This window comes from Pararge aegeria, chromosome 9 (assembly GCF_905163445.1).
Source record: "Pararge aegeria chromosome 9, ilParAegt1.1, whole genome shotgun sequence".
NCBI lineage: Eukaryota > Metazoa > Arthropoda > Insecta > Lepidoptera > Nymphalidae > Pararge > Pararge aegeria.
Window position 1 is genome coordinate 3,317,002 of NC_053188.1, and position 25,049 is coordinate 3,342,050.

The 25,049-nt window shown below is 36.7% G+C and overlaps 1 protein-coding gene across 2 annotated transcripts; it reads right to left on the reverse strand.

Moving 5' to 3' along the window:
• Nucleotides 1-1,945: 1,945 nt before the first annotated feature.
• On the reverse strand, nucleotides 1,946-24,754 carry LOC120626285 (katanin p60 ATPase-containing subunit A1-like). Of its 2 annotated transcripts, none has more exons than XM_039893731.1 (8): nucleotides 24,571-24,754; nucleotides 11,014-11,240; nucleotides 8,918-9,387; nucleotides 6,792-6,971; nucleotides 6,285-6,427; nucleotides 5,667-5,776; nucleotides 4,329-4,455; nucleotides 1,946-3,487 (listed from the first exon to the last, which is right to left on the reverse strand). In XM_039893731.1, exons 1-8 carry the CDS (start codon nucleotides 24,723-24,725, stop codon nucleotides 3,289-3,291), a joined length of 1,611 nt encoding a protein of 536 aa, XP_039749665.1. In that variant the 5' UTR covers nucleotides 24,726-24,754; the 3' UTR covers nucleotides 1,946-3,288. The 2 variants fall into 2 exon arrangements, with proteins under 2 accessions (XP_039749665.1, XP_039749666.1); XM_039893732.1 differs by lacking the exon at nucleotides 24,571-24,754 and adding an exon at nucleotides 12,625-12,830.
• Nucleotides 24,755-25,049: the final 295 nt, after the last annotated feature.

A 25,049-nucleotide genomic window follows, 5' to 3' on the forward strand; every position in this document is an offset into this window, starting at 1 on the left:
ATCAACCTCTGCTGGACATAAGTCTTATGAAGGCAGTTTCAAGTACCAGGGGTTTGTGCCATTGATGTAATTTGTCTACCTCGTAGGGTGTCAACGAAGCGGTGATAGCCCAGTGGGTTTGACCACGACTACGCTCACTTTTCGCTATGTGCGTTTTAAATATCACAAATATCACTTTCTTCGAAGGTTAAGGAAAACATCGTGAGGAAACCTGCGCTCCTGAGAGTTCTCCATAATGTTCTCAGAGGTGTGTGAAGTCCACCAATCCGCACTGGGCCAGTTTGGTGGACTGCGGCCTTAACCCATTCTCACTGTGAAAGAAGACCCGTGCCCTGTAGTGGGCCAATAGGTTGATATGATGATGATGATGATGTAGAGTGCCAACGCTTCGTTTACCAGTGCGGTCGCTATTCCAGCACCTTAAGACCCCAAAGTCCATCGTCCGTTGTCACATCAGATTTTTGATTCATAGTCTTAGATAAATGCTGTACAATTATATTTCGAGCCACGCAAGCCGTATCCATATTAACATAATATTTGCAAACATTTGCCGCCAAAGAATAAAACAACAATATCCTTAACATTGAAGAAGAAATGCTGTGCCTACGCCAAAAAAAAGTAAATTTGGGCAAGAAGAAGATCAGTTATTCAAAATTGCACGACCTATTCCGATCACTAGTAATAAGTAAATGGATAGAAGTTAACTAGGTGCATGTAATCAACCGGACCAAATATTGTGGCCTTAAACACCTGCGTACAAATTCTACTATTATACTCGTAATAATTTAAATTACATATTTTTTAATGAATATGAATAAGTTGGAAACGGGGATAACCGATGGAATTTCACAGTATTTATGATAACTAAAAAAATCATGAATCAAAAAAAAAATTATCTACCGTTCGTTTGGAGCAATACTTGAAGAATAACTGTAACAAGTTTTTTTGAAAAGAATGGGTTGACAACCGTAACATCCGCTATGCTTGCATATTACAAAAAATCGCTTAATAACAGCGGATAGTAACTTCAGTATTTTATAACTCTCTTTTGTTTTAAGTGGGATAAAACACTGCATTACTATTTTGACTTTGTGACATGGTTGTTTGAAAAGAGTAAGAGTCTTACTTTGGATACATGGTATCCTTGACCTACCCTCTTTTCAAAAAATACTGTATAAAAGCCTTTACCATCGCTAAGGGCCAATTGAATATTAAGTATACGATTTTTAGGAACGCTTGCAATCGTGGTGTCTGTTCCAAGTATCTAATACATAACTTATTGTTATTTAACAAATGTTCCAACAAGAGCACTGTCTGGAGAGGTGCGAACGAATTTGAGTTTAAAAACAATATATCATTTTGATCTTCTAGTGTTTTCAAACTTGAAAGCGACAACGATTGCAAGCTAAATCGTATGTAAAGCCGCGTATTTACTGGGGGTAAACAAACCTGAGACACTTGTCGCTAATAAATGCGCGGCTTTAAGCGTACCTATTTTGATGTTATGGATTTGCATAGACATCAAAATATAAATAAGTAGTTTTTAAAATTATACTTTTACTATATCTTGCTTACATTATAAAAACACCTTGGTCCCACAATGAAGACCCTCTGTGGTATTGCATTCATAAAAGACGTGACACGAATTTCGTAATATTGAAGCCCATCCTAATGTAACATGTAACACATGACATAGAACACCTATTTATAACAAATACCCAGACAATTTTTATTGGTTAGTGCTACATGTCAATATGCCATAATGGGAAAAGTGTGGGATCTACAGTCCATTCAATTATAACTTATCCCCTATATTATATATGGGACAAGTTATAACGTACGGACTGTACAGGGATTAGGCCAGATTATGCCAGATATTTATCAATCTAACAAAAAAAAACTTCTAAGAGTTAAATGTTTCCATAGCTATCCAAAAAAAACTATATAAAAACAGGAACGCGTTTATTCAATTTCACATCTTTAAAAAAAGCACTTAGTATTATATCAATTTACAAAGCGCATTTCATCGACAGACAACGTTGTAAAAACACATTTTACGCCACCCCTCAATAAAGCTATTTTATTCAAAACACAGTTGCTTTTATTTCTAGAAATCGCTAGTTTTACAAAATTCTTAGAACTTTAGGTAATAAGCACGTAAATCGAATATTAAATTTTTACCAACTATCAAAATCTACTAAGTCTTTTACCCCGAGAAGGTCAAGTAAGAATTAAAATGAAATATTATATAAGGAGAAGTGTAAAAGTTTAAACAACAATATTTTAATATTATAGTTTTAACAATAGGTATATATCTAACTAATTGGCTGGATTCGACTTTTTTTTTTCTTGTCTCCTCTTGGTGGTTGTAAAGGAGAAATTAAAATTGGGAATAACCACTTCAAATTACTTTCATCAGATGGCGTTTTTAAGTGCTGCGAGTTCACTGTGGCACCTAATAGGGTGTAAAAGCAGCCAAACCGAATTCCACTTGTATAGTACTAGCGTATGGGTAATGAGTAAATTATGGCTGCAGAGGAGTGCAACGTACACAGTCTGCGCGTGACGTCTGCGGTACGTATCCTGGGCTTTGCTTGCGCCCTGGCACTTTCAATGAGTATACATACATACATCTAGTACTAGTAAGTAACGGTTAAAAGTATAATTAAAGCACTGATTTCAAATGATTTGCTGCTGTCCCTTGGGGAGTTCCTCTATCATCTAAGATCTTCATATAATTATTGACGACCATCCTATCGTGTCAACGTAATATTTGACGTCCTTGTGTAACAGATGTAATTCATAAAAAAACATTCCACTAGCATTTGCTTTTAGGTCATGTTAATACAATAACGGGCCGGATGTTTTCGTCTCCCTTTGCGGCATTAAACATCCTGGAATCGGATAGCAGTTTAACTGTGAATTTAAATTATCCAAAAACTTACTAAAATACAAAATAAACTCATCAAAATCGGTCCAGTCGCTTCGGAGGAGAACATACACTACAATCTACAATATACATACGATGTGACTTTTCCAACTTTCACTAGAACTGAATATCCTTCTCCTTTTATACAAATATTATTCATAAAAAGCCTACGTTATAGAACCATTTACCTTCAGTTTACATTAAAAGATATTAAGTTACCAACTTAATAATTATAACCACGATATTATTTTTAAATGTCAAAAGTCTTTCAAACCGCCCGCACACTAGTCTCGCAAGTTGCATTACTTCTACGAGTTGCGGATACACCTCAGCAGCGCTTTCAGCGCTGTGGCTTTATGCTAGGAGCAGCCGTGCTTCTGTATCCAGCTGTTGTAACGCGCTACATCCGCTTGTGACACGGTGCGCCGGGTTTTTTCTATCGCAGAATTGAGATCGTCCTTTGACACTGGTGCTTCAAGCTCAGAGCGTTTTAGGCGACGGATCTGGTCCGGACTCTTTCCTGCTATCTTTCGACGCATTGTCATCATTGATGCGTCCCTGTTGGAAACGGTTAAGTATACAACGTGTAAATGAAAACTGAAATAATACTTAAAGGCTTTCGAGGTAATTTACTGTCTCTAAGACTTATCTGCGAAACTGAAAACCTAATAGTTTTTGAGTAAGCCACTGCCATCGTTTTTACTGATGGAAATCAGATACAGCCCTAACATCACATGCCAAATTAAAATCATGTGAGCATGTTCCACTAAGATAACGAGGTACTGGGTTCGATGATCGATCCCCGGGTCGGGAAAATGAATAGCAGTTAATTCAAATTTTCAATTTTTTTTTCGTGTTTGCCTAATATGGCAGCGATGATAGCCCAGTGGGTAAGAGCTCGACCTCACTTTCGGGGGGCCGAGGTTGAATCCCAGCATGCATCTCTAAGTTTACTAAGTTATGTGCGTTTTGAATAATTAAAAAATCACTTGTTTCAACGGTGAAGGAAAACATCGAAGGAACACATCTGTGTTTATTTCCTTCACCGTCTTTGGACCCCGAAGAAATCGCTATGTAGCAACAAGACCACCAAATTGTACCCTCTTACATTCGATCTTATATTATACCTTTAAACGAGCAATGCTTGTATATTGTACATATAAATGGAATCTCGAAATCGGCTCCAACGATTTTCATGAAATTTATTATACATTTCGGTGGAGATAAATTGATCAAGTTCATTTATATTGGAATCTCGTAATCATTTATATTTGACATACTATTTTTTTTAAGTCGACTCATTCGCGTACGAAGCCGCGCAGGACCGCTAGTGTGTATAAATCTCTGGAACTACTATTTCTTTAGTGTACAGTAAAAATGTATTTATTCATACATTTACCTGCAAAGATTATTAATATCAGAACCACTGTATCCATCCAGCTTCGCCGCCATTTCTGATAGATCAACGTCGTCACCCAGCGCCACTTCACGAAGACATGTCCTTAGCAATTTCACTCTGGTCGCTTCTGTAATGCAAATGATATAACGTATTAACAATGAGCACACAAAACAATATAGAAGTGATTTATTTATTTATACACTTTATTTGAAATAGAAAAAATAAAAATAAACTTAAAAAGTAGGATACAAAGGGCGGACTTATCGCTTAGTAGCGATCTCTTCCAGGCAACCTTAGGATTAGGAAAACCAAAGGAAACCGATTGGTGGGGTGTTTTATTATTATATACAGACTTACGAACAATTACACACTAGTACTTATCAAGATTACACACATAAAATACTAATAATAATAGATATAAAAAATAATAAACGTACGATACATACTTAAATATGAGTAAGAGTTAATCACTGTCGTCTTTATTGCTCAAGATAGTGGGCTTTAGCAGCATTTTTGAATATGTCAAGTGACCTTGACTGTCGTATGCTTATTGGGAGTGCATTCCACAGTTCAGTGAGTAGAATAATTCGAGAACAAAATTTTGTATTTTAAAATGTTGTGTGGTAATATATTATCTAGTTCAGTGTAATACAAAAAAAAACAAACACAAAAATACAAAAGGTGGCGCGTTTATAAAAAATTTAAACAATGCTATATAACTTGTTTTTAAATGATTTAAAAGATTTCTCGCAAAAAATCTCTTCGGTAGACTATTGTATAGTAGTGCTCCCTCAACCTGTATAGTTTGCAACCTGTTAGCCTTGAGAACATTATTGGAAATTCTCAGGCATGACAGTTTCCTCACGATGATTTCATTCAGCATTAAATTTTTTTCTTAATCCTAATTTTAGCTGTGCGAGTATGCCTCTCTGTAATGTTACATTACGTATAACTATATTAAGTACTAGTACTACAAACAGCAGTAGCCAGGACTGTCATTGAATGTACAGCAGCACACTGTTAAAATATCCAACTTAGAATAAGCTTATTAAAGTGCTGTCGTCGGTAATCTTCGTTCCGGGCACATTCCATTAGAATATGGATGTAATAAAATTTTTTCATCATGCAAGAAAATTAATTTAATGGAATATGCCCGGAGCGAAGGCGCATCATAAGTGTTATGTCCATATACATTAAAGTAAGTTAATATTTAATGGATGTAATTAAAGACGCACATAATTTCTAAAAGGAAAACCGGGTGCGTGCCGGGTATCGAACTCGGTCCCCCCAAAAGGGAAGCCGTACACCTATCCACTAGGTACTAGGCTGTCAACATACCATCCGGTAATCCCACGTAAATCCTTTTTTCAAATCGTCGCCTAAAGGCTTCGTCAATGTCCCACGGATGGTTTGTGGCCGCTAGCACCATGATCACTTTGTCTTGATTACTGAAATAATAGTTATTTATATCTGCATGGTGTAATTTATAATTTCTTCAATCTTTAGATTCCACACCAAACAGATCTTCGGCAATGTACCCTCTATCACATCATATCATGGAATTCCGCAAAGTAACGCCTGATTCAATCCAATAATAGTTATTTTTGCAACTTTTCTTAAATAAGTTCAACGGGTATACTACGATAATATTTTTGGATTTGTCGATATTTCGACCCAGTTGCATGGATCGTGGACTGCGTAGGTACGAGATGTCAAGTTGGATGTCACGGCCGGAATCTGACTACCCGCTTTCTTGTTCTTTTTGTCGGTATTTCACGAACTCGAAATACTACACTGACAACGTCACTTTTAAATTGAGAAGCCATACGACCCCTTTTTGAAAATATATACGGTACATACACCAATATAACTTATAAAATTGATTTTTCAACCTTAATCCCCACAATCATAACATTGAATTCAATTTCTAAAACGATAGCGTTAAAAATGTATTACAATACAGCAGCCAATCCATCCATCTGTATAAGGAGTTCAGCTTTGAATCTTCTAGAAGCTTCGTGCTCGGAATCAGCCCCTCTGACTGCACAGAGCGAGTCAACTTCGTCCAGGAATATTGTACTGGGAGCGTAGAAGGAAGCCTGCAACATAATCGGAAATATTATTTAGTTTTTAGTATTTAAAACCATTTTTTTAGATCATAAATCATGACCTAACTTTTTTGTATTATTTACTAAATACATACATTACTAAATACCCGAATATTAGAAAAAATATGGGGCTACGGGGACATGATCAATTTATCTTATTATTTTTTAAAAATTAGTGTTTAACACATTATTTGTTTAACACGTCAGAAACCGCTAGCTTGTATATAAATTTAAATCCCTTACGAATTTAATTACATTCCAGTACTACCTGAATATTATCAGAACACTAAAAATAAATCATAAAAAAGACCAACAAAAAATTATTAAAATAAGTATTTAAAATATTATATCATACCATATCAAACAGAAGTCTGACCAGTTTCTCCGAGTCACCGCGATATTTTGATGTGAGCGTCGCGGAAGACACATTAAAGAAGGTAGTCCGACATTCCGTGGCCACAGCTCTGGCGAGGAGAGTCTTACCCGTACCCGGAGGTCCGGTTAGCAAGACGCCTTTCCATGGACGGCGAATTCCCTGATAATATATTAATATTATATCACACCAATAGGTATACAGTGTTACGAAATTACGGAATACTGTCGACTGGTGCATACGTATATTTTATAAGGAATCACCCAATCAAAAGAAGCATATTTTTATTTCCATACAGACTAATTCAAAATATTCTAAGTGTTTACCTTTGATAACCCTATTGAAGATAAGGGACCGACACGTGCATAGTACCTACGCTACGCGACGCTTACCTAATAAAGTGACAGGAGTCACTTGATTTTAATTTTGCATGTGGTGTTAGGGCTGTATATGATTTCTTTCAGTAAAAAATATGGCAGTGGTTTAACAAAAAACTATTAGTACCTCTAAAGCCTGTGAAGTAATATTTCGGTTTTCATTTACACGTTATCTACACTATTCCTATCCCCAGAACGTACCTACAACCTCTCGCAGTTATTTATGAATAAAGAAATTAAATATTATTTGTTTTAACAGTAAAAGGAAATATCGTGAGGAAACATCATTGCCTGAGAGTTCTCCATAATGTTAGCATGGCGTTCAAGGGCGTGTGAAGTCTACCAATCCGCACTAGGCCTTCGTGGTAGACTAAGGCCTAAACCCTTGTTACTTTTTATGCCCGGTTCATTAATATCAGGGACGCAACACAAATAAGCTAAATTCAAAGTGGGTCAAATCATCCGCAGTTTCCACTTAAAAACGGCCAACTTCTATAATCAGTTATCGATGAAAAAAAAGGGAAAAGAACAATTATTCGGCAAAACTGCTTACTCTAGCCTAGTTCAAAGTGGCGATTCGCGTGAGAGATTACCACAATCTGTGAGAGTTCACGCTACACGCTTAATAATTTGTACAAGGTAAACGCCAAATTAAAAGAAAACGTCTGAAGGCGAAAGGCTATTAATATTTCTTTAAGACTTTTATGTAGATTTGTGTTTTTTTGGTGTGAAACTTCTTTAGAAACGACACAATAAAGAAACAAATAGATGAATGCATAGGAGAGAGCGCGATAGAATAAGAATTTTTGTTACCATGGTAACTGAATAATATGTACTTACCTAGGAATATAAATATAAAGGAACAAACACATAAATGTATAAGAGAGAATTAGATAGAATGTGCAGTGTATTCCAGCTAATCTCTCAGTTTGATATTTTACCTACTGGGTCACATAATGACAATTTGGCGGGTAATCATCGCAGCCTTGCTGAAATATGGCCAAGCAGTTTTTAGTATTCCTACTAATACGTAAAAATTTAAACGCCCCATAAAAATTTAAATGTCAGTTTCCGAATCCGCTACTTTTTGATGAGTATCTACTCATCGACTCATTCTATCAACTGGGCCTACGCAGTTTTACCGTCCCACAGCTGGGCACAGGCCTCGTCTCTCATAAGAGGGGTTTTAGACTATAGACCCACCACGCTGATCCAAGGTCAGTTAGCGGGCTATAGTGACTTTTGTCAAAAGCAAGTGATAAAAACTGGGACCGACGGCTTTTTGTGCTCTCCGGTACTAAAATTCTTTAACACCACCACGTTTAGCACACGGATCGGTGGTCACAGTAGATGGTAGTACTAGCACCGTTACATTCAACCATTGTATTCTCTTAGTCGCCTCGTACGACATCCGCGAGATGAGGAGGGTTAGTGACAACTCTATTCTTATCTGCCGCCACCACAAGTCTTCCACGCTCATCATATCAACGTATTACCGGCCCACAACAGGGCACGAGTCTCCTCTCACTCTGAGGTGTTAAGGCCGCAATCGAACACGTGTGGACTAATAGACTTCAAACGTCTTTGAGAACGTTACGGAGAACTGTCAGGCGTGCAGATTTCCTCAGTTCACACACGCGGCCCCACGAAAGTGAAGTCGAAGCAATACCTACTGGGCTATCACCACTTTACGCTCACTATATATTAATTCACGTAACACAATCAAATTACCTTGAAGTAATCTGGCATTACTAGCGGCAGTACCATGGCTTCTTGCAACACGGATTTCGCATCGTCCAAACCGATAACGTCTCGCCAGCGAACATCTGGATTCTTCTGTAGAATATCCCTCTCGAGAGTCTCGACCAGATGTATTTCATATCCCGAGGTGTTGAAAATCCTTTCGTCTCTTTCTAGCATAGTGATGTCTCCCTCTGCGGGTACATCTGTCTTTCTCACGATGGGTTTGATTGGTACGAGTTGTCTTCTTGACCTTGGTGCTCTGTCAACTGATCGAGTTTTCCTGCCGCTGCTCACGGAAGTCGATGATGCTTTCCTGGGAACTATTGATGGTAAAGTTGGCTGGATGTCCGGATCGCGCCTTCTTAACGTTCCCGCCCATTTTTCCGTTGTAGGATTGTTCTGCTTGGCCTGGTCTAATGGTTGCTCTTGAAATGTGTTCACTGGAGTTGGTTTAACGACTGTAATTACAGATTAAGTATATTTTATTATTGTAAGACGCCTTGTAAAAGAAATTGTCTAGTACGAGTCGGACTCGGCAAGGTTTCTGTACAAATTTGTTTATATAAGGGCACATGTTATACCAGTTAGTTACAAATTCAGTTTACAGATTTTACCCTGTACTTTTTTTTCATTAAACTACAAGTTAGCCCTTGCCTGTAATCTCACCTGATGGTTAGTGATACAGCCTAAGATGGTAGCGGGCTAACCTTTTTGGGAGTATGGTAGTCATATCTCTAATCGGTTTCTACGCGACTTCGTACCGGGACACTAAATTGCTTAGCGGCGCGTCTACCTCGGTAGGTTAGTAACTCGACCAACCCGGGAACTTAAAGCCTAATTCACAGCGTTGGGAGGCCGTCGCAAATTAAAAAACCACTGTACTACTTAATAATGAGGAACTGAAACTGGAGGATACGACAGTTTTTCTAGGAATAACGTTAGATTCTAAACTTCAATGGGGCCCTCATGTAAATAATTTATCGAACAGGCTTAGTTCTGCTGCCTATGCGGTAAAGAAGATACGCCATATGACCGACGTAGAAACTGCTAGACTGGTATATTTTAGTTACTTTCACAGCATTATGTCATATGGAATTTTACTTTGGGGTAATGCTGCTGATATTAGCACTATTTTCGTGCTGCAGAAGAGGGCTGTTCGTTCTATCTACAAAATGGGTCCGAGAGAGTCATTGAGAGATAAATTTAAAGATTTTAAAATAATGACAGTGTATAGTCAGTACATATTTGAAAATTTAATGTACGTCCATAAAAACATTTCTAAATTTAAGAAAAAATGTGACTGCAATAATTTAAACATTAGAAGTAAGAATAAACTTACAGTGCAATATACTAGGTTACATAAAATTCATAATTCGTTTAAAGGAAATTGCATACAATTCTACAATAAACTACCAATTGACATCTTGGAGATGTCTCTTAAAAAGTTCAAAGTTTGTATTAAACGTAAGCTTATAGAAAAGTCCTATTATAGTATAAAGGACTACGTAAACGATAAAAAAGCTTGGGTGTAAATTATTGCTCTAACCAGGTTGCTCTTCTAATAATTTAAAATTACATTGTGAGATGGCGATAACAAAAAAAAAAAAAAAAAAAAAACACCCGGCTAAGTTTGTTGTGGGCTTCTTCTTAGACCGGGACGCGTTTGGAACCCTCGTAGCTTTAGTTTTAAATTTACGAATGTGGTTATCGCCATCATCTCACTACCGTGTAATTCTTATGTACGCATCAAAAGTGCCACCTGTGGGCCTACTTGAATAAAGATATTTTTGACTTTGACTTTGACTTTGACTATTATTATACTTGTAGTATAAGACGATATTAATTGCCAAAGTTCGTAGTAAGTTAGAAATGTGTCGTGGGATTCGAACTCGGCTTCACGAAAGTGAAGTCGAAGTTCTACTGGGCTACCACCGCATCATTAAATAATTACTGTCAGCTGCTAAATGATATAAAGTGACTATCCGTTTGTTCGAGACTCTACAAAAGTGGAGTGGTTTTTGATTCTTCAAAATTAGTCTTGTACACGGATTCTGTATGTTCTTAACTCTGTACATTCAACTTACCTTGCGTGGGCGGATGACTTGTGCCATTATCAACATGGGCATTAGAATTCCTTGCTCTTTCCCTTCTATTGACACTCTTTTCCGTTCTCACTCCGTCTCTGGGATTAACATCATCTTTCTTGTCACCTCCCCGACGTGTTGAGAGCTTCGCAAAACCAAACGGCTGCAAACTCTCCGACATCATGCGGTCCATCATCCTGGCCATTTGGTGGAAGCCAGAACTTGGACTGAAAAAAATAAAATATTTATTTTATTCCATTACTCTTTTTCATATTATTTATTTAAAGGGAGTGTAATGGGGGTCACAAGGTGTCTATGACACCCTCATGGAAGCTCAACATTACATAAGATTAGTTTTTTTTTCACTAATTTACTCTCCGCTTTAAAGCTAAGAGAACAAGCTTATAATGGAAGAAAGAAAAAATAAATAAAAATCGTCTTTATTGGCAAACATTTCTATAAAAGCGCAGCCCTTAAAGCATTTTTGCCTTCTCGGTTGCCGGGAAAATATCTCTATTCAAGTGCCACCTATGGGCCCATAGGTGGCACTTTTGATGCGTACTTTACATGAGAACTTTAAATGAATAATTGCCTCATTGAATTACCAATGCTGTAGGCAACTACTCGTAACAACAACTAATAAAACATAAAATATCGATTCTAATAATAATTCTATTTATAGCTGAACGGCGCGAATAGTGATATTTTTTTTTTAATTTATTAATAAATATACTACCTACGACAATACACACACACACATTGCCATCTAGCCCCAAAGTAAGCGTAGCTTGTGTTATGGGTACTAAGATGACTGATGAATATTTTTATGAATAATATACATATATACTTATTATATACATATAAACACCCAGACACTGAAAAACATTTATGTTCATCACACAAACATTTTTCAGTAGTGGGAATCCAACCCACGGTCTGGACCCAGAAAGCAGGTTCGATGCCCTGCACCAGTCGGCCGTCTATTTGAAGTCAAACAAACTATTTATCGAGTGTGATAAAAAAATCTCATTCCACTACAAATCAGCGCGTCTGTAAATAATTAATATAAGTTATTTCTACCCTTTGAAGTAATTAATTCATTAGTATGGTATACTCAAAGTAATAAATAGTAGTAAGGTGGAATCTCGGTGCTCCTAGGAGTGTTGTAAACTTTTGAATGAATAGGATGTTGCTTAATGAATGGTTTAATAAAATTAAACGAAGCGCAGTTATCTAGCGTATCTGCAACTGTATCGAATGTCTTTGACGAAACTAAAGATTTGGTTGAAGTATTATTTAGTGCGGAACTAAATATTCAAACCAGCATTTTTTATTAAACATTGACGCAAGTATTATAATTATTTGGATTATTTTAAAAACTTCTTTCGGCGATTTGAAATAAAGTAAATAAACTTGACCCCGTATTACATCCAAATATACTTAATTTATTTATATATGCGTGCTGAAAGACATTTGCAAGTTTTATTTGAACTCTTACATAACAACCTTGATACCCGTAGTTAGCAACACTCTTTACCAATAGTAATAAGGAATTCATTAATATAATACTAAGACCAATAGTCAAAAACATGAAACCCATAAAATACATACCCAAAAAAAGGATCATGTTCAAAAAATTGACGCAACCCAGAAACATTAGGGATCAAAGCGTCACCAAAACCAAAATCCATGGTTCGTCTTACAATTCTCTGGGCGGTGGAAAAGTACATTTAAATGGAAAATAAAGTGAGTAAAATCTTTGTCACGAACACATAATTTCTCTGAACTGTTTTTAGAATTATTGTAAAGTGTGTCATCTGTCGGACGGAGGGGAATAAAAAAAGTTTTGGCAATTCTGTTTTGATTTCGTCGCCATGGCAACGGGCTTCCGGAAACCAACGAGGCGGACATCGTAGGCCATACTTTGTGGTTCTATGCGTAAGTAGTACTGCTATGTTTACGGTTATTTAAAGCAGGACAATTGAAATTCCTGTCTAACGTGGTGGACTACCGACCTAAACATTTGTCATTGTGGACACATGAAATGAGTTGATATGATGGTGACGATGAAGTGAAATGAACCCAGTGATGATTAAAGGCAGCGCGTACAATATTGCGCCGAACGAATCAATAGTTAGAAAAGAACCGCGCGTTTAAGAAAGAGTCTTGTCATTGGTCGCACGCAGGCTCCATGCTTGAACGCCGCCATGGATGCAGGTTTGCTTTGCGTCTATTGCTCCGAAACATGGTCGCTAACTATGAGCCTCATAAAAAACAAACTCGTCCTGCAGGGCTAGCACAGGCAGGATACAAAAATTACATCCCCGATTATATCCCCTATCAGGGGCTTACTATATCCCCTGAGGGGATATAATTACCGTGTCCACCTGCTAAAACACGGGAACCGAGACTAGGAGAAGTTTACCCCCGTTTATTATTACACATATATTATTTGGATATTTTTTCCACTTGTGCGCCAATGCTCTGAGAGTTAATAAAGCTGTGGGAGAAGATACATTTATATCCTTTCCCCGGGGAGATAATTGTCTCCTGCCTATGCTAGCGGTGCAGTTGGCGATAGAGAATACTATATAATATTATAGGTTTAAAAGTTAATGCAGGTGTTTTATAATCGCAATTCTTACTTCGATAAAAAATTCTTCTAAACGTTTCTAAACGTTTTTAATTCCACTTATATAAAATGCTCATTGACACCTTGTGAATGATTCAAATCTCAGATCTATTAACATAAGTTCAGGAAAGTTGCATATGTTTACACGTGATGCAAGCGTCGCTTTCAAATTATTAAGATGCTACGCTGGATGCTCGCTTGCTCTGCCGGACCAGTACAGTCGTGGAAAACGTTGCATACGTGTGTCCTATTTTTAAACTACTGATGCGCAGAAAGGGTGAAAGAATGAAAGAATATACAAATAAGTATTTTTAATACTATTATTATAAAGAGGTAAAGTTTTTTTTTTTTTTTGTATTGGTTTTTTTTTTTTTTTTTTTTGGTTTGTTTTTTAGTTTGTGAGTTTGTGTGATTGTTTATGGGTATGTAGTTGAACTATAAGACTTTGAAGTATTTTTGTTAGATCAAATCAAAAATGCGAAGATGTTTAGTAATCCGGTACTAACATAGCTAGCTAGTTCAGAATCAGAAGTGGCAATGGGCAGTGCATACGAGTCGAAAGTCGCATAAAGCAAGTAGCGTCCAGCAAAAAGATGTGAGGAAATCTCTAATAATAATAATATCAACCCATTACCAAATAAAATTCAGTGTCATTTATTGTAGTTAAATATCAGATTATTTCTACCGCGAACTTGCAAATTGGGGAACAATATCCCATCTGACGTGTTTCCTCCAAAATACAATCTAGGGTATTAATGGGGATGGCGGATAAACAATCTCCTTGAAAGACGGCAACTCATCGGTGGCGCCTCTGGTGCTGCAGATTTTTATGGGCGCCGGTGATCGCTTAACATCAGGTGACTCTCTTTATAAAAAAAAAACGGCTGTTACAGGGCCGGATCTCCTCACAATGAGAAAGGTTTTGCTTTGTCCACCACGCTGGTCCAGTCCGGATTGGACTTCACACGCCTTTGAGAAGATTATACATCAACTCAGGCATGCAGGTTTCTTCACGAAGTTTTTCTTCACCGTTGAAACAAGTGATATTTTATGGAATTCGAACCCTTGAAAGACGAAGTCTTTAATATGTTTCAAACAGAAATAATTTAAATACCTAGGCCTTCGAGCCTTAACCAACATACGACTGAGTATTAAGTCCTGGGACAATAAGATCGTTTGACACCCTATGCGTAGAGTCCACTACGCATTTCTCTTTGTAATTTGTGTCAAGGGAAAACATGCTTTATGACTTGCAGCTAAGGTATGTTAAACATTTTGATGAAGAAGGTCATTATAATTGACCTTCTTATGTGAAATTTGTATTGTTGATCCTTTACTTTACTTTAGTGACCCAGTTCTTCTATTTTGCCATAAATCTTGTGTAACCTTCGTATATCATCATCTATGTTTGTAACAGTCCACTGGACTAAAGGCCTCTCCCGACGGGAGGGTTTACCCGTAATAACCACGGGCAGGTGGATTGGTGACCGCAATAAATGGTAGCAGATGCATAGAGGACGTTGCTTCCAGTTCTCTGTTATATTCCCTTAATCGCCGCGTACGACACCAGCAGGAAGAGTGGTTTTGACAACTGTATTCTGATCTACCTAAATTTACTTAATGTATTATGTTTGTTATATATTTATATATATTATGTATATTTTATATTTATATTACGTATGTTTATTTAAATTATATACACTCTTGGCACTCTTCTCATCTTTTTTTTTATCTTTATTTATTTGGGACTTTTTTTATAACACGGATATGCCAGCCCCATCATCCCTTAAGTAACTACGAAACAAAAAACTTCATTATTATATTAATACCTACTATAATGGAAATGTAACAGATACAATCTGTTATTGCTGCCTTCGCAAAAATATCTCAACAACAGACCTGACACCTTCTGTGGTCGGTTGAGAGAGAAGGCTCGTTAGAGCACCTACTTTAAATCTGCTGATGTTGTACCGCCGCATAACATTTAGTCGCTCCAAATTGTATCTGCTACATTCCACCAGTACATGCTGGACATCATCCATCCTGTTCTCTTGCTGTAAGTCCTATCTACAACGGTTGCCTGTAAGAGATTGCTTGTAGCAATAAGGCCGCCTTTTCATGTCTACATTTAGTAATGTATACTCCTAACTGTTTCTTTTTCTGTATGTTATACGTGCAATAAAGTGTTTCTTCTTCTTCTTCTACCCTCAACACACAGCGGAATATGTACGTTATGAGAAATAACAAATTTTTAGCAAATTAATTTAGATAGGCCTACGCTCAACAACTATCATGCCTGAGGGAAAGCAATGATGTCTAAGTTGGGGCGTGAATGCCTAGAAAATGTCTTTTCACTTTGGCCTTGAAGGCATTCAAGTTTTATGTCTGGAAACACCGATGCCGGAAAAGCGTTTCAAACCATAACGTTACGTATTAGAAACATAGATAAAACGTGTAATACGTAAAAAAAAGTACATGTTGACTGAATATCAACCACATAAGGATGCCACTGTTCACGGCATCTCGCTGTTTGTAACTCGCCTTCGCTCCGTGGTAGAATGGTGCCCAAGATTATGAAGTTCCTGAGTACACTCGTCAAAATATATCCTGTGAAAACCCGCCAGGCAGGAAACATTACGTCGGAACTCTAAGCTGCCGATGAACCTTTCCTTTTAACCGAAGTAAACTTTAAATATTTTTATGTGTTAACAACAATATCTCAGTATGTTTATAATAAAACCTTGTTTTCTCAAATGACCTCGCATTACTTAAAAGTAATTAACTTAAAGTTATTTTTTTACCTTGATAAGGTTTCGCAAACATAGTAACCATATAGTTTCATCACATTACAGTCATTTTATGTGTTCATTTTATAAAGCCACATACGCCGTATCGCAGGAATTTAAGAGTTACAAAAATAATCCAGTAACAAAATTAACTTGCATAACTTATTTTGTCATACCCTTTTGCTATTTTCTGTCGCTTCAACTTTTTTTTATTTCACTACAAGCGTATTCACACTTTTTTATTTCAACTATTTGAAGTATATTTACACATTTTTTTAATTTCACTACGAGTATATTAACTCTATCTTTTTATTGCACTACAAGTGTTTTTATACTTTTTTTTATTCCTCTACAAGTATACTTAATATTGCAATCAAGGACTAACCTTGACTGCAATATTGAGTGATGATGCTGTCTACAATGGAAGCGGGCTAACCCCCTAGGTTAGGTTAGATTAGGTGTTAGGTTAATACGAGTGATATAAAATAATTTGGGTATGCAGTGCTTTTGTGGATGTATGAAGTGCACGCCACTGGTGGGTATGATACTTATATTAAACCCTATAGATTCTACATCCTATCGTACCGGAACGCTTAATTGCATCACGGCACGTCTTTGTCGGTAACTACCCACGGCCGACGTCCTGTACTTATTTTTTTTTTTTTAAAGTTTGACACACCAAGCAGATGGCCCACCTGCTGGTTTCCCATCGCCTACAAACAGACCAACAGTTTGCAGGGCATGAACCCGAAGCGTAGCTGTTAAGCCTCGTGTGCCCGTAATTACACCGGCTACCACGCCTTCTGACCGGAACACAGCAATGCTTCTTCGCGGCAGAAATAATCATGGCGGTATATATATCCTCCTGGCCGTATCCGACCACAGCGACTCCTTCAAGCTATTATGAGCGTACCTGATGTGCTCATAAGTGACTGGCATAACCACTCTTTGTTTTAAACGTGCGATCACATTAACAGCACGTCAGTTACTCCACCAATTATATTGAAATATATGGCCGGCGATGGTCTGGCCTTTATCTAATTACGCCTAGCATCTTGCTCCGCGCGCCTTTTAACTTCTAACTCCGATACTTTTTTATTTACGGAGTGTCTCCATCGCGGCTGAACTTCTGCTTCAAATTCCCAGTGATGGGTCCATATCATATCTCTCATCTCGTCATGTGCCGCTCTCTCTTTTCTCATCACGTCCCCGAACGAGCTGTCACAAAAAGCTCTACTACCTACGACAAAGTATATAAAAAACTTAAAAAAAAAAAGTATTTTTACCTACACTTGGATTACTTTTACATACTTGTAAGTACCTGCTTATTTTAAGTAAAAGTAAGTTTTGTTTTATCCTTATCCAATTATGTTACAAAGGCCTGTTTCACTTTTGTAAGTACAATCTGTAATTAAAAAAATAGCCTCCGGTAATCACAACTGAATTATAAAGTGCCCACGAGGTCGTTCAACTTGTGTAAGTCCGTTGACGGAAGTGGGCTAAGTTTACAGGCGTTGCAGGATGTGTGTCAAAGGCCGTTGACTGCGGGTCAATGAACTGATGCTATCGATCAGGTCAATGGCACTTTTTGTAAACCCCTTTGAGATAATTAGTGATTACTAATTACATTTGGTATTGCCCTTTAAAAATATTAACACAGTATTGATAATGACTTCAATGTTTTATTTGCCTTAATACTAATCTAGCTAAATTAGTGTGTATCTAAATTGATTTCCGGTCAACATTCTCGACCTATTAAAGTCCCACCGATGGGCAGACAGTAGTGGTGAATTAGCTTAGTATGTGTGTGGGTCAGCTCATATGTTTTTGACAGTGAACCACACTTCTTCTCTTTCTTTCTCCTCTTCTTATCTTTTTAGTTTTCCTAATCCTACGGTTGCCTGGTCGCCTTTTGTATCCTACTACGTACTTGAAGTGTCTGTTCTTCTTTTTTAGTTTTTCTGAACTTATTTATTATACTCTTTAGATGTATACCAAAAAATTACCATATACCAAAATAAAATAAAAACAGAAAAATGACGAAAGAAAGAGAATACAAGAGCCGGCCTTATAGCTTAATAGCGATCCGAAACAGCAACCTTAGAAATTAGAAAAAAGGAGAGGAGAATGTGGTTTATATTTATAAAGAGAATAATTTATTTAACCCTCCTAAACACATATAAGCTGAATAGCCCTCTCTGAAGGTGCTGGAATGGTGCACACACGGGCTATAGGAGGGCCACATCAAATTTTGTTGGACCGGTATAGTGGTTTTTGTTACTAACATTTACTTTATATTAATTTTCTATATTTATTTTTATACTTGTTTCGTGTTTATTTAATTATTTTTAATTTAATTTGTGCTTCTTTTTATGTTAATTTTTTAAAATGTTAAGTGCACTGTATATGGGCTATGCCTGAATGAAAAATTTAATATTATTATTATTAAAAAATATCAGTGTTTTTACCAACACTTAGAGGAATTATAAGTTTGCGTGGTTAGGTTAAAATATCACTTGCTCTAACCGTGAAAGAAAACATCGTGAGGATACCTACATGCCTGAGTTCTACGACAATATTGACGACATTTTGCAAAGATTGTTTGCCGGAATATTCCGAGAAAACAATGGTATCGAAAAACCCGAAACGAAATCGTTGGCAGTTTAATATAATAAAAGGTAACCTAATAAAGACTAAGGACAAAAGTGCTTAATATTATTGGCACTAAACGAGACACATCCAGATTCAAGTGGACGGAACCCACGCGGTAATTTTCATTGACATAATAACGTCACAATAAAAGTCAGGGTTGCATTGCGTCAGGTTTTCCAGGAATTGATTTGGTTCCCCATTGCTTCATGCAGTTACACTGGCTTATGATTTTGCTGTAATACAATTATAATCATGAGTAATAAGTTCCCAAGCTATTTCTTTGTTATCAGCTTTAGTTAAAATCGTCGATCTAAGTTTTTATGTCTGTTGTTCATGTACAGCCAATTTTATACCAACTTTATTAAAAAAAAAACGTACTTAACCTAGTAACCAAACTTGAACGAACGAACGATCTTCAACACGAGAATTGAAATAAATGATTTTCAGATACATATTTCTAATCTCTCTTCTCATGACACAGAGCCATACCGGTCTTTCGAAGCCTACCTACCTAACCTACTCGGCGAAGCGATGGCTCGTGGTGCAGAATTACGTACATTGGATTAGTTATTGTGACACCTATTGTTTACTATACTGCCCACCTATACATACACCTATTTTATTAAAGGTTAAAGGCTAAATGTATGAAGATTAACTTTAAACTACTCGTAATTAGACATTACATATTCCAATGGCCACAAATGAGCAGCGTCTAAACAAATTCATGTTAGTTTCAGGATGTAAGGAATATTATTTTTTAGTAGATAGTGTAATAAAATAAATAACTAATCCCTCTCATGTCATTTCTCATCTTTATGATTTCTCATCTCATATAATGGGTCAATTTATTGTACCTAATGAGAATCGGAACCCTAAAAGCGGTGCTAAGAAAAGCCTTATAGCGAGAGCAAGTGGTGTGGCGGTGGTATATTATTACTGTTATCAGTTCCGATCGTTCACTGTACAGAAAATATATTGTGTAGGTATTCTAAATATTTCTAAATATACTTGACATACATACATAGATGAGCAAAAACTGTGTATTTCTATTTATTCGCCTGATGTGACAACCCTATTCAAGTGATCCTTGTACCAAATAGGAATCATAAATCCTGTCCATCATAAGGCCATTGCAAAATTATTTTTAGTGTTGATATGTAGCTGGTATTATACTCAATTGTCGCCCATTTTAAACTTGTTAAATAAAACGACCGTTTCAAACTGCTTGTCGCGAGTACCGCGAGATTATTCACTATTCTGCGATAACAATATAATGTAACCACTAAAATTAGTGGGCTTGTGTGGTGGTCATGTCCTGGTAGCCTCGGCCAATGGGAGGGTACGGGCCTCAAGGTTGTACCTCCTCACGCAGGTGATAAGCGTGGGGAGTGAGTGAGTGGAGCGCGTGAGTTTTAAACGCAAATAACTTAGAAAAGTTAGAGGTGCGTGCTAGGATTCGAACTCGACCCCTCGAAAGTGATGTTAAAGTCCTACACAATGAACTATCACCGCTTCTACTAAAATAATGCTTTTAGTAAACTGCGTCAACAATTCTAATTAATAGAATTGGTAATATTAAAATAGATACCATTTACTGAATAACACATCGTTTTTCTTTTGTATATAGAACCTGCGTGACTCCATTGTCAAAGGTCACAAAAACTTAATAAATGGAAACCAAAATACACAGTTCTTGGGTTTGCCATTCTGAATATGCCATTATAATAATTTAATCATTGTAAAACAAAACATTAATCTAAAAAAAATCGTGTGAGACGTCATGCGACACCTGGCAGATGTGAAACATCGAAATTATTTTCCGTAAATCATTGCAGATATTGCATAATGAAAAGATAAAGTATTACAAATTTGTTCCACAAATTAAAAAAAAATACAACCAAATGGATAACCACTCCTTTTTGTAATTCGGTTAATAATGACTGTTTTATTTCAAAATTAATATTTTTTTTTTTGTTGCATACAAAATACAAAATTCAATCAAACAGCGTGGCGATGCGTCGCCACGGCCTGTGTCGCCACGCCAAAAATCAGGTTTACCCTCCGCCTATAGATTCTTCACACCAAAAAGTAGATATAAACAATCGACTTACTGGAAACGGTCATAAATTAGTGATATCAGCAGCTTCTTAGTAAAGTACAGAAAAACTTTGTGGGGCTGAGTATATGCTTTTATAACATGCTACCGAAAGTAATATTAGATTTACCATTACATAAGTTTAAAGAATGTATAAAAACACATTTAATACATCGAGGTTACTACTATTACTACTACTATTATACTATTGATGAATTTCCTAATGACAAGGTTGCCTAGAAACAAGCCGCTCCGCTTTCATCTCATACAAGATAGAACATAGATAGTTAAATTGTAAAAAGATGTTGAAAAAGAGCAACTGCTGAGTTTCTTGCCGGCTTCTTCTCGGTAAAATCTGCCTTCCGAACCGGCGGCAGAGTCACTACAAACAGACATACTTGACGTTTCAAAAGTGCTATTAGGCCTACTTGAAATAAAGGAAATTTGAATTTGAATTATTTTATAACAGAAACGTAGACCTTTTGGATTGCTTATATAGATCAGAAAAGTTTTCACCACCACTCCTCTTTCCGCGGGAGTCGTACGAGGTGATTAAGAGAATATAACGAAGAACGTGAAGCGGCGTCCTTTGTGATACTATATTCTACTGCGACCACCAATTCGTCTAGGCACCTTGGATGGAAATATGTAGGTCTGGTTAAATTATAACCATCTCAAGAAAAAAATTGTATCAACCTATTTGTTTCGTATGGCATAAATAACTTAGTAGACGTAAACCGAAAAAACACGGATACGTCACGGGTAAAATGCATTCCGTATGACATAACAAAGTGAGTTTTATTTCTTTAAAAAAAAGCCGACAAATTCGCCGGCACGAGCTAGTTAAATACATTGTTTTAAAAGTTCAATGGGAAATTGTATCCTTGACAATAAAATGGTTTGCGTTCAATCACGCGGTCGCATCATGGCAATCGATTTGGTTTCCATGTTTCGCTGTAATTTCTTGCCATCACTGACCACCGGGTAGGTGGTAGTGGTGACACGACCGTCTAGACGAGCCACCTATTAGCGTAATGAATGCATGCAACGAGTAATAAAAAATAAATAACAATTAATTACATTAATTTCCACTAACTTCATAAGTAAGGTAGTACCTACTCATTTCGTGTTTTAGGTTAAAAAGGTTTAATTTGAACCTAGTCAATTTTGAAAACAAGCGTTCTTGATAAATTTTTATTTATTTTAATGTGACTGACGGAAGTAGATGGTCAACCTTATTGTCAGTTGAAAAGCATTGTCTATAAACAGAGCAACACTTCAAGCGAAGAGCACGACCTGCAAAGTGCCGCCTGTATCCATCACACTAAAGCGTAGGTGTTAAGCCTCATATGTAATTACATCGGCAGCGACACCCTTCAGACCGAAACACAGCAATACTCCTTGGCGGCAGAAATAAGCATGAAGTTAGTACTTTCCGGACGAGTCACACAAAGTAAATAATATAGTAAAACTAAGAACTAGACATACTAGTAATACTATAGTAACTCTTTTACGGTTAATTGTGTCATACTCTGGAATTCCCTGCCTGCTGACATACGTCAGGCTCAATCCCTAAATGTATTCAAGAAGCGTTTGGAAAACCATTTCTTATCTATGTAATAATTTAGTATGTAGTATATTGCTTAAATATGTATATACTTATATATATTATGTATAATATTTAAAATATGTTGTATATATATAAATATATATATTTTACACTGAAATTGCTTCACCAACCCGTTCCTTCATTTTTTCTTAACGTCAAAGGTTGTCTGGAAGAGATCGCTTTAGTGATAAGACCGCCTTTGCACGCTCTATTTTATTTTTATTTTTTTAAGTTTCCTCTGTATTAGTGTTTAATTTATATAAAATGAAACTTAAGACAAACAAACAAACAAAGCTCTACTGATAACGAAGTACACTATTTATGCAGGAATATTAAGTGAATAGTAAGTGCACGTTTGATGTCATACCTTATATCACAAAATCTAGTAAAAATTAAGTCATAATCATCATCATCATATATGTTTATATCTTATTTATTACACCACCTACCTCTTTTCTATGTTTTTTTCCCCCTTAGCCTGAAAGAAATCGGTATGTAGCGATAAAGGCCACCAAATTGTACTCTCTTGCTCTATGTTTATGTCTGTAACTACTTTTTTCTTTGGTGCAGAATAAAAGTGTATTAATTAATTAATTCATCATCATAAACCCATTCAGGGCACGAGTCTCCTTCTATAACGAGAATGGTTTAGGCCGTAGTCCACCACGCTAGCCCAGTGAGGATTCGTAGACTTTACTAGCCTTTGAGAACATTATGGAGAACTCTCGGCCACGCAGGTTGGTTCACGATGTTTTCCTTCTCCGTTTGAGCAATTGATATATTAATTGCAGAGTTACGTGCTGGGATTGGAACTCGGCCCGCCGAAGCTGAAGCCGGAGTCCTAACCACCAGGCTATTACCGCTATTATGCTACACCAAAGACCTGTAATTAGCGATAGTGTAGCGAGTCGCGTGTGTACCAAAATAGGCCAGTTTACACACTTTCATAGTTCTTATACGTGTGCACGAAAATAGGCCAGATTACCCGCTCTTATAGGTGTATTGCAAAGTTACGAATACTAAGTATTTTCAGTTCGTCGGTTAGGTATGAAAAAGGCTGAAGAAGAAGTTCTTCTTCTTCTTCTTCTTCTTCTACTTCTTCTTCAACCATATTGGTGAAGGCCTCATTCAACTTATCGACATTGAGCTGTTTGGATCCAATTTAACCGATCCGATTCGAATTGGATCCAATTAATTACGTTAATTATAACTGCTTTGTTTGTCTTGTGCATGTTCAACTATAGATCACGAGGTCATGGGTTCGAATCCCGGGTCGAGCCAATTAAAGTATTTGGAATAAAGTATAATTTCAAATCAATTGGACCTTTTGTCAAGTAGTAAATGAACTTTTTTTTGACGGCCGATTGGCGCAATGGGCAGCGACCCTGCTTTCTGAGTCCAAGGCCGTGGGTTCGATTCCCACAACTGGAAAATGTTTGTGTGATGAACATGAATATTTTTCAGTGTCTGGGTGTTTATTTGTGTATTATAAGTATGTATGTGTATTATGTTCATAAAATATATTCATCGGCGATCTTAGTTGCCTTAAATACGCGTCGCTTACTTTGGGGCGATGTGTGTAATGTTGTAGTATATTTATTTTATTATTTACATTCGTCTTCAAACACCTAACGGTTTTTCAAAAACTATAGCTAAGAATGGGATAGTTCAATCGAATAATTTAAAGCAGAAAAACGTTTGGAAACTACGATACCAAAGAAAAACACAGATACACATGTTAAACTAATAAAACCTCATTTTCGTTAGTTGATAAAAGACTTACCACCCGATGTCCCACGCAGAGTGAAAAACAGGGTGCGCTGACATTGCTCCCAGAGGTACACCGAAACCAAACTCGATTTTGACGTCATTTTCACTTCTGCACCACGACCGAGATCCTCCGAGATCCATCGAAGCGGACTTCATGTCGTTCGACATCACTACGAGATCAACCTAATAATTAGGTTCAGTTGATGTCAGACACAAAAGAGACTGTAAAACTTTGTGCCGTCTGTACAGTTACAAAGTTATTCTGTTCGAAGTTATGAAGGTTCGGTTAGAATTACTATTTACAAGGTAAAAAACCGGTTTTAACATTTTAAATTACGACAAATATTATATTTTTTTCGTATGTCTATGTCAGTATTATTTTTAAACTACTTAAGTATTTAAACGATGGGATTGTAAGTTCAGTTGTATTATAGTTTCGTTTGATTTTTTTATGGATACCACTAATACAATTAAGATCTCAGCTTTACTAGC